This window comes from Miscanthus floridulus, chromosome 1 (assembly GCF_019320115.1).
Source record: "Miscanthus floridulus cultivar M001 chromosome 1, ASM1932011v1, whole genome shotgun sequence".
NCBI classification, from domain to species: domain Eukaryota; kingdom Viridiplantae; phylum Streptophyta; class Magnoliopsida; order Poales; family Poaceae; genus Miscanthus; species Miscanthus floridulus.
Genome location: NC_089580.1, coordinates 173,965,482 through 173,976,217, shown reverse-complemented (window position 1 = coordinate 173,976,217; position 10,736 = coordinate 173,965,482). Strand labels below are relative to the sequence as shown.

At 47.8% G+C, this 10,736-nt stretch overlaps 1 protein-coding gene across 1 annotated transcript; it reads right to left on the bottom strand.

The window, feature by feature from the left end:
- Positions 1-3,393: 3,393 nt before the first annotated feature.
- On the bottom strand, positions 3,394-7,645 carry LOC136502738 (disease resistance protein RPS2-like). Its single transcript, XM_066497996.1, has 2 exons — positions 6,510-7,645; positions 3,394-5,454 (listed from the first exon to the last, which is right to left on the bottom strand). The coding sequence occupies exons 1-2, from the start codon at positions 7,527-7,529 to the stop codon at positions 3,733-3,735; spliced, it is 2,742 nt and encodes a 913-aa protein (XP_066354093.1). The 5' UTR covers positions 7,530-7,645; the 3' UTR covers positions 3,394-3,732.
- Between the last annotated feature and the right edge of the window lie 3,091 nt (positions 7,646-10,736).

Sequence of the window (10,736 nt, the reverse complement as noted above, 5' to 3'; positions counted from 1 at the left end):
ACTCCAAGTGTGACGGGCGTGGCACCTTGAACATTATGGAATATCCATGCTTGAGGCTGCAAAGAAAATAGGGAAAAACACTGGTGCGACCTGCTGTAAGGTCGAGATGGCGACTAGAGGAGGGGTGAATAGTCTTTTCTAAAACTTAATCGCGTCGGCTAACCGATACAAATGCGGAATTAAAACTATCGGTCTAGCCAAGACTATACCCCACTATATATGTTCACTAGCACCTTGCAAAGATAACAATTATGCAACAAAGGTGCCGGGCTAGCTAGAGCTCTCTTAATCAATTCTAGGAGCAAGATCACACAAACCTATGCCACTAGTACTTTAAGCAATGGGGAGCTCCTACACATGCTAGTAAGCAAAAGCACAAAGCTAACTAAGCTCACTAGCAATGCTCAATAACAAGGCAACCAATGCCTAATTAGAGAGCGCAAATACTTAGCTACACAAACTGAGCAATGTGACTAACAAGGTTACTAAAACCAAATTAGCCACTCAAGGGAGCTACTTCTATGCTACACAAGCAAGAAGGTAATTAGCAAGCTACACAAGCTATCTAATTACAAGAGCAACAACACAAGCACAATGTATATAAAAGTAATTGCAAGCTTGTGTAATGGTGATACAAACCACCGGGAAGAACAAGGTTGACACGATGATTTTTCTCCCGAGGTTCACGTGTTTGCCAACACGCTAATCCCCGTTGTGTCGACCACTCACTTGGTGGTTCGCGGCTAATTGGCATCACCCGCCAAGCCCGCACGTCGGGCGCCGCAAGAACCTACCCCTTGAGTGAGGGTAGCTCAATGACACGCTTTACTAGAGTTGCACTTCGCGTCTCCCGCGGGGCGAGCACAATGCCCCTCACAAGCACTTCTCCGGAGCGCCGCACAAGCTTCTTGCGGGGCTTCGACGGAGACCACCACCAAGCCGTCTAGGAGGTGGCAACCTCCAAGAGTAACAAGCATCACCGGCTTGCAACTCGATCACCTAGTGCCACTCGATGCAACCTCACGATGCAATCGCACTAGAATCGTTCACTCACACAATCGGATGATCACTATCAAGTATGTGTGAGATGGAGGGCTCTCAAGCACTCTCAAGCATGGACACAAAGTCCCCTAAGGTGCTCCACACCAGCCATGGCCGAAGGCCACTTCTATTTATAGCCCCAAGGGCTAAACTAGCCGTTACCCCTTCACTGGGTAAAAATCAGGCCGACCGGACGCTCCGGACGTGTTGACCGGACGCTGGACCTCAGCGTCCGGTCGCCCGTAGACGTCCACGTGTCCCGATTCCAACGATCACTTGACCTGACCGGACGCTGCAGCTTCAACTGACCGGACGCTGAGCCTCCAGCGTCCGGTCGTTTCCAGTAAGCTCTCCGAGGCGTATTTCTTCGACCGGACGTGTCCGGTCTACCTTGACTGGACACAGACCAGCGTCCGGTGCAATACCCTCGGTACAGTGCCGACCGACCAGCTCGACCGGACGCATGCTACCAGCGTCCGGTGCTTTCAGACCCAGCGTCCGGTCAGTTGACCGACGCCAGCGTCTTCATGATCAACTCGTTTTCACTTCTAACTTCTTCACCCTTGCTCCAATGTGCCAACCACAAGAATTTGCATCCGGCGTAATAGAAAATAGGTATTTCATTTTCCCGAGAGAGGGACCCAAACCCATCTCAACCTTGCAAACACCACCTCCTTTGTAGATGTGCCAACACCACCAAGTGTACACCGTCATGTGTATGTGTGTTAGCATTTTCACAATCATTTCCCAAAGGATGTTAGCCACTCAACTTGCCACGCCGCTCGATCCTAGCGACGATGCAAAGTTAGATCACTCGAGTGGCACTAGATGACCGATATACAAACAAGTTTGCTCCTCTTGATAGTACGGCCATCTATCCTAAACCCGGTCATCAACTTCTCTACACACCTATGACCGGTGAAATGAAATGACCTAGGTTATACCTTTGCCTTGCGCATTCCATTCTATCTCCTCCAATGTTGATGCAACACATGCACCAATATGATCAACAATGATATGATCCACTCCATATCATCACGTGATCATATTGGTTCATTGATCTTGACTTCACTTGCTCTTTACCGTTGCCATCGTCCATCGGCGCCAAGTCTTGCTCAAGCTTCACCGCCACACGGTCCATCGCTCCAAAGCCTCCGACTTGCCCTTCACACTTGCAACCGGTCCATCAAGCCAAGTCTTGTCTTGATCTTCTCCACCTTGATCACATGACTCAATGTCATGTCTCATATGCAATAAGCTCCTTCATCATCACATGTGTGAGCTTTGCAACATCTCCAAGTCATTTTCACCTTCATGGCATATGTTGCTCACACACATGCACCTGTGGACTAATCACCTGTGTATCTCACATAAACACAATTAGTCCACCTAAGTTGTCACTCAATTAACAAAACCAAACAAGGACCTTTCACCTGCGTCAAGCAGGACTCCAACCTAGACCGTGGGGCTCTAGTGAGCAACTCCCACCACGGAGCCATCGGCTCATTCGCCTAACTCTTTATTCTACTGGGTCTAGCCTATGAGGAATAGTTTAGATTTTATGTACCTTATGTTGGTAATTAGATTTAGATTTGAGGGATATTTTAAGTTATTTTTTAGGATAGTAAATATCAGAATTTATATATTTTATATCATCTTTCATGAACAAAAAATATGGATAATTTTAAAAGCCAACACAATGATTGGTTTGTATTATCTTTAACAATCGTGTGATTTAGATGCAAATTTAGGGATTATTTAATTTTTTTACAGGTGTGTATTTTTATGCAAGTTGAGAGGTTAATTTATGCATTTTTTGTACCGGCGAATGTGAATATTTTTTAGAAAAAAAAATAAATTAATGGCTATTTTGATTATGATAATTAGATGTCTGGTAAAAATGTTCACATTTGCCATTAGGAAATTAAATAGAATTTTTAGGATTTATTCTTTTCCTAAGGCGTCTCACGAGAATTAATATGAAGCCTCTCTTTAAAGCCTTAAAATATAATAGGTGGTATATAGGGTCATTTTGGATTAGCGTATGAATATTAGCCCCAAATATATTTGGATCCTAGACTAAAATGTGCATAAATGTCTAGCAATGAACTATTGGTCTTTGTTAGCTAGTTGTTGGCTAATGAACTACTCTCGGCTTCAAATTATAAGCCAGTTGTTGGCTAATGAACTACTCTGTTTCAAACTATAAGTCGTTTTGGCTTTGACTTTTACTATACATTCAGATACATGCTATGTTTAGATACATGACAAAAAATTATGCGTATGTAAAAAAGGCAAAACGACTTATGATTTAAAATAAAAGGAGTAACAAGTAGCCAATAGGTTAACTGAAAATTAATTCATGCATTAGCCCTTCTTCTATTTGGGTAGACTAAAGCTAATTTTTGGCTAGTACTAGTACTTGTTAGCCTATGAGATCAAAAGAGTCCCATCTCCACTTGGAGTTATTAAACTAAAACCAAGTCACCAGCTCACAACATAGCGGGAATTAAGCCAAAGTCTGGATTGTTCTTAGAAAAAAATCCAAAAATAAACCGTCTTATTGCTGTTCGAGAGACTGCCGATTTCATCGCTCATCTTGCCTTGAACCTTGGTGCAACCCAGTGGTCGTCAAACATATCAACTGGCGCCAAAATTGCAGCTACGTCCGCCTACTACAAGTGAAGTGACTCAGACCACGGGGACGAAGCAGGCCTTGGCGTCCTCGCCCGCCCACTGTAGCGCGTTCCACCAGTGCTTGTCGCACTCGATCCGCACGGTACCCTGCTGCCCGGGCGCCGGGCGCATCGGAATCCTCTTCAGCCGTGGGCACCCCCTCGTCTGTAGGCGCCGCAGCTCCGGGAACGCGCACTCCCCCTCGGCTCGGATGGCCTCCAGCTTCGGCAGCCCCAGTAGGGCCAGCACCCTCAGCCGCGGGAACACGACCACCTCCTCCGTGGCACTGCCGCCGTCCTCCGCGCCACCCAGCAGCCTCGTTAGCCCGTTGCACCCGCTGAGGTTCAGCGACTCTAGGCAGGGGAGGTGCTGCACCCACGTCGCGTGCGTTAGGCTGTGGCACGCGCCCATGCCGACATCGCGGAGGTTGGACCCGGCGGCATGGGACCACGCCATGACGCTCAGCTTCGTGAGGAAGCCAAACTTGATGATCTCCAGCCTGGGCATGTGCGCGTCGGCTGTGATCTCCTCGACGTCGGACGAGTACACCGCCAGCTCCCGCAGGCTCTCCTGCATGCCGCCAAGCTCCGGCGCGTGCTCCGCGGACAGCAGCGGAATGGCGCGCTCCCCTTCTAGCTTGCGCAGCTGGAGCGACCGGGCGCGCACGCCCGGCGCTAGCCGCGCGAGGCGCTCCACGTCGCGGGTGTTGTCGAGCCAGATGCTGAGCGACGCCATGCGCGCGCCGCTGCTCTCGAGGTCGTCAATGACTGGCGCGACGTAGTTGTCCGCGACGGAGACGATGCTCGCGGTGAACAGCTCCAGCACCTGCAGCTTCCCAAGCCGCGAGATCAGCCCCGTTGGTATCGTGATCTGGATGTAGTAGTTGTCGCGCAGGTAGAAGTACTCGAGCTGACCCAGGTTGCCCAGCTCCATCGGCAGCGACAGGATCTTGTTCTTGGATAGGTTGAGGTACTTCAGGTTGACCAAGCAGCAGATCTCCATGGGGAAGGCGTCCTCAATGCCGGTGTCCTCGAGGTCCAGGTACGTGAGCTTGGTGAAATGCTGGATCGCCTGGAGCATCCTCTTCGGCAGGGCCTTGTTGAACTGGAGCATCAGCGACGACGGCTGCGTCTCCGCGAGGGCAATGGCCACCTTCGCCAGGGCGTCCTCGATGGTGTTGTGCATCAGGGACACGCGCTGCGCGCCGCGCCACAGCGCCTCCTCGCGCGGGGGCTCCCTGAGCCCGGCGCCTGCGCGGACAAGCCACATGCCGGGAGCGAACCGGAGCGCCGCGTCGCGCACAACGTCGTGCAGCCTGACGTGAGTATCTGACGGGAACATGTTGTAGCGGTGGTTGTGCCCCGGCTCCAGCAGGCGCGCGTCCTTCAGGATCGCAATCACGGAGAGCCCGAACCTGTGGGCCTCTTCGATGTCGCCGAGATCGGGGAGCAGGCCGAGTCCGATCCAGCTCTGCACGAGCTCCTCCTTGAAGATGCTGTGGTCCTCCGGCCATAGCGCGCAGGTCAGGAAGCATTCCCTCACCATGTCGCTCTCCAGATTGTCGTAGCAGAACTTCACTAGCGCGTGCGTGCTCTTGTCCAAGCCGGGCGTGCCGGAGGGCAGCGACGCCTTGAGGGTGTCGAGTGCGTTGGACCACTCCTCTGGTGTGCGCTTATTTGACATGGCGCAGCCGACGGTGACGAGGGCCAAAGGCAAGCACTTGCATTCGGCGGCGACCTGTTTGATGGCAAAACAAGTTAGCCTGAAGAAATCAGATATGTTTGTAACTGGAAATTCAGATACTTATGTCAAATGAAAATATGAAACATTTGTAATTAAAAATCCAATATTATCTTGATATTTCTGCCAAGAAATACGAACACATTTAAAGACTGAAAAATGGGCCATACACTGACATTAAGCGTTGCCGTTTGCCAATACTGACGTTCTAGCACACTTGGCACACGCCAACACAATTAGTGACAAGACATGATATTTTGCGGGGGAAATGATATAAGAACTCATCTGTTTATAAAACAAGAATGGACATTATAAAATAATTAGGTCGCCCTTGGGTAACGTCTGAACTTTTTTCCCAATAATTATCCAAGGCCCTTGGATCAATGTCATCCATCTCAGATCAGTCAGAAAGTAGATGTCCTTGGATCAACATCAACTACCTAGACCCGCAAATAGGCATACAACGGCCCTTTCATAATTAAAAAATCCATACAACTGTAACTGGAAAATAAATACTCGTAATAAGTACTAGTAGGCTAGAGGTGACTGAAAAAATTGGATATATGGCTAATTATTAGTTAGCTAAAAATTAATTAAAATTAGCTCTAGGGCATCTATGCAGGAAGGCTAATAATGAGCTAATTTTATAGTCTTTAACTAGTTGTTAGCCAAATAGCTAACGTTAATTTGAGCTAATTTTTAGCCCAACTAGTAACTAGTTTTAGGCCATCCAAAAAGACCCAAGACAGATATTGCATTTGGAAGGGCAAACTTTTGGCCAATAATTGCTTTATTATTAAATAGTACTACTAAACCAATATGTAGCCTAACTAGTAACTAGTCTTAGGTCATCCAAATAGTCTTTTGTGAAACAAAACGGATGTTATAAGATCAAACAAAATGGATGTTATAAGACCATGTAAAAATGTGCTTTGTTGTTATTATGGTTTTGTATTACGGGATACATTGAAATTCAAATGGGGGGAATATTATAGATGGAGTGATAATAAGTACCGTAGCAAAAACATTATCTGAACAGATAAGCTGGTTACCTGTCTAGCAAGTGCAGGAATTTGAGTGTGTCCATGGATGGTGTCGCCGCCAACATTAGCTTGAAACAGGCTCCACGCATCCTCCTCGTTCAAGCACTCCATCTTGATCTTGTTGCGGCAGCCCATGTCAGCGCACAGCGCCTCGCTCCTCGACGCCACTATGATCTTCCTCACCTTGCCGTTGGCCATGCCGAGGGGCTGCGGGATGCCGACCCTCTCCAGGTCCAGGCGTTCCCACACGCCGTCCAGCAGCAGGAGGAAGCTCTTGTCCCTCAGGAAGCTCAGGATCCCGGCGGCCTGCGCCTGCTCCGTGGGCGCGTCGCGCAGGCCGAGCACGGACACGACCTCCCTCTGGAGCTTGGCCACCGTGCAGTCCCTGGAGGCCGCGACGAGCAGGACGTGGTCGAAGCGCGCGACACGGCCGCACACCTCGCACACCAGCTTGAGCACCGTGGTCTTGCCCACGCCGCCTGCGCCCCAGACGCCGAGCGCGGCGTCGCAGTCGCCGAGGAAGCGGAGCGCCTCGTTGAGGTAGGCCCTCGCGGGCCCCGCCTCCGCGGGGAGGTCCACCAGCTCCTCGGGGTCGCAGAGCAGAGGCGGCGGCGCCTGCGGCGTGGCCAGCGCGGCGTCGAGGATCGCGGCGCCCTGCTCCCGGAGCGCCCACACCGCCTTGAGCTGCTTCTCGGCCAGCCCCGCGACCGGACCCGTGGGGAGGAAGAGGTACTGCACCAGGCGGACCACGTACAGCTGCCCGCCGTCGTGCCGCGCCTTGATGGACGCCAACTCGTCCTGCGCCTCCTGCACGCGCCGCAGCCACGCGCGCACGGGATCCGACGACGGCGCCGGGTCGTGGCCCAGCACCTCGGACCGCTGCCGCAGCAGGGCCTCCACCGCGTCGGCCAGCTCCTTGACGCGCCGGTCGGTGCCGGCCAGCGGCTGCCACCACTTGCCGAAGAACAGCACCAGCACCGCGCCGCCGAGGGCGAGCGAGGCGAGCACGGCCGCGAGCTGCAGCTCCATCGATCTCCGCCGATCTGATCGACCTGCAACCAACCCAAGATCGCTCGGCGGTGCTCTTCGATCTCCCGTACGTTGAAGGCACAGTGGTGCTAGACTGCTAGGGAGACAACGGCGGCATATGCGTGTGCGCGATAGCCACTGAGGCGCGGCTGGGTTTAAGAGGACGGGGTGAGTAGGTGGGGCGGTGAGAGGGGAGTTAATGGTGCAGTGAATGGTGAGCGGAATCGGTAGGTCGAGGCCAGACGCCTGCCGGACAGCAGGAGCGTGACCTGTGGTGTGGGCGACCGGCACAGGAATGGAGGCAGCGGGGTGAGGAGGAGCTCGGGGTTGGAGATCCATCCTCCAAACTGGCAGGCTGGCCATGAGCCCATGACCATGAGTGGCCATGCCGTTCGGCAGCTCCACCGGCTGCATTCATTCACGCCATGGACGCGCGATGCTCGCTTGCTCAGCTCCTGTGGTGTGGGGCTCTGCCCTCACTACTGCGGTGAAGGCAGACGGAGGCGCGCATTACTGTTTCGACTTTCGAACATCCAGGGCACGTCCAAGTCCCAAACTGTGTGCGATAGCCGATAAACCACTGGTTCTCACATCTGCTAGGTTCTCCAGGGCACGCGCCATGAGAAGCCAGATAACAGCAACTGTTAGCCTAGAATTCGCAATGAAATTTAAAATAGAGAAATCGTCACGACCGGGAAAAAAACAAGAGTGAGATGGTCTTTTCTCTATGACTTAGCACCGTCACGACTCTAAAGTAAGGGAAGTATAAAATAAGAAAGAAAAATAAAAGGGTTACAATTGACAAATAGAAAAGATTTTAAATTTAGATCTTAAATAAGAGAGTAGAAGTTTTTTTTAGTGTACGTTCGTTGGACAGAGATTCGAACAAGACGAATTGACCCCATTGCTCCTTCCCTGAAAACAACTAACACGGTACAATTTAGAATGTTTTTTTTAGAAAAGTAGAGTGTGTGCGATTATAAACTTTAAAGTAACCACAAGTGTGCTTGCGAATGTTAAGTACTTAAGCCCAACTGACCAACAGTCTGTTCGGCTGGCTGGGCTAGATCGTGGATTATTTACTGCTGGCTGGTTTGATTGGTTTGGTGTGAGAGAAAAATATTGTTCCACCTTATAATCCACGATCGTATACGATCGTTTACGGCCTGCCGAACAGGAAGTGTGTCAATCTCGAATTGCACAACATGAAAATGGCAAAAATATTCAATAATTAAAGGAATATAACAATAGCGATATTTTATCGGCACTTTTGGGTGGACAGCAGTACCAACAAAATACTTTGCTTGGACAACATTGAGATATTGAATTGCAAATGAGTTTACCTACTGAATTGCACTTCAACATATATTGCAGTCTACCTCTACACGGACGAAGGGGGCATTAAAGTTCCTTTCTCCGTTCTACATACACTTTGACAGGAACGAGAGTAGCGTGGGCGTAGGGCTAAGACCTGATTCACAACTTATACGTAGTGCGTGTTTGGTAGAGATTTAAATTCTCGTATAAAATTTTTGGATCTGTATTCTCTCCCAAAACTTATGGGAGATGAATAAAAATCACTTTATAAAACAGTTTGGCTGTTAGGTTAGATTCTAATTCCCACCTAAATTTTTTATATAAAAATCAAAATATGCTTTGAAAAATTCTAATTTTTATGGGCAAAGAATAACTTAAATATAAACTCATTTTAACTTGTTGCACTAAAAAATGGTTTATTAACAAAAAAAAGTTGCTAGCATAGAGGAGAGGCAGGAAACAAATCTAGCGAAACCACCTCTTCACCGCTTCACACTTGGGCGTTTCTGGTTGCCTAACAACGCCATGATCTAGATGGGTTGTTCGTAACTTTTGTGTTAAAGAGAAACCCAATTCTTTGTAGTAGCCACTTATTGAATTATTTGGAATAATACAAAAGATACATGAGAAAATTGATGACCTAACACAAAACGTTACCATATACCCCTCATGTTTCATATTAGTTATCAGCTTTCATTCTAGCTTTATCTAAAGTCTAACTTTTGTATTCCTAACTATCAATTTCTATAAATTTGTGTGGTTTATAGATTCATAGAACCTATGTTTCTTAGACGCATCATGAGAAATATACTTTCATAGTATGAAATTCACATATTGTTAAACTACATGGATTATAGGAGTCAATGATCATACATAGAAATGTAAAAAAAAAGACAAGTAATTTCATATGGAGGGAATACACCTTTTTTTAAGACCCCTTGTTCTTCCAGATGACAACCCCACAAAAGTGCTTCCTTGCTTGATATTTCTACTGTTCTTGTTGGACTTGTGAATCTTTAAACGAAACAAATCCAATATACTTGGTCCGGAAACATAAAAGTCACAAAGTCATCATATCGTATATATAAAACGTTCATGATCTTATAAATTCATTAGATTGATGTTGAGCTTAAATGTGTTAATATTTGTTCTTCTTTCTTCATGTTTTGTTTTTGAATCACCTAAAGCTAGTTGATAAGGATTTAGAGCGTAGAGTGTAAAGCTTTGTGTGGTAGAGGTAGCAAACACATATAAAATGTAATGCACATCTAGAAAATTGTGCAGGTTTTTATGTGCGCAAAATTGGTTGTAGTTTTTAAATGACCCTAATTCAAACCCATCCCCCCCCCCCTCCCACACACCTCTTAGGGCATCATGGTCCCTTGGACATGTTTTATTATACATATACTTTCCATAATAAAGGTCATGAGAAAAAAATCTAATATTAGTAAACGACAAACCATTAGTTCAACCGGTAAACATTGGTTAGACCAGTGAACCAATAGATCGACCGGTTCAATCTCTTGTCTGACTTTTCATTCTATGCTCTTAATGCTTAGCCTTGTGGAAATAAAATGTTTTTCAGCCGATCGACTTTGCATATTCCTAGCAAGCGGTCCTTCAAAAGATTCAAGGGGTGTCATTGCATGTGCCATACATTTCATATACTTCAAGAAATTAGCATGGAGTATGTTTGTACATTATAACGAGACATAAAACTTATTGAACGGTCAACTGGCCGCTAAGGGTTAATGTAGAGCATATACCGAGGACAGCCAATGCATTTACTACCCTCTGGAAAAAAAGGATTTACAAAACAAAGGAATAAGAAAAATATAGGAATGAAATGCCCTAACACTTTAAATCCTACTCCATCCGTTCTAAATTATA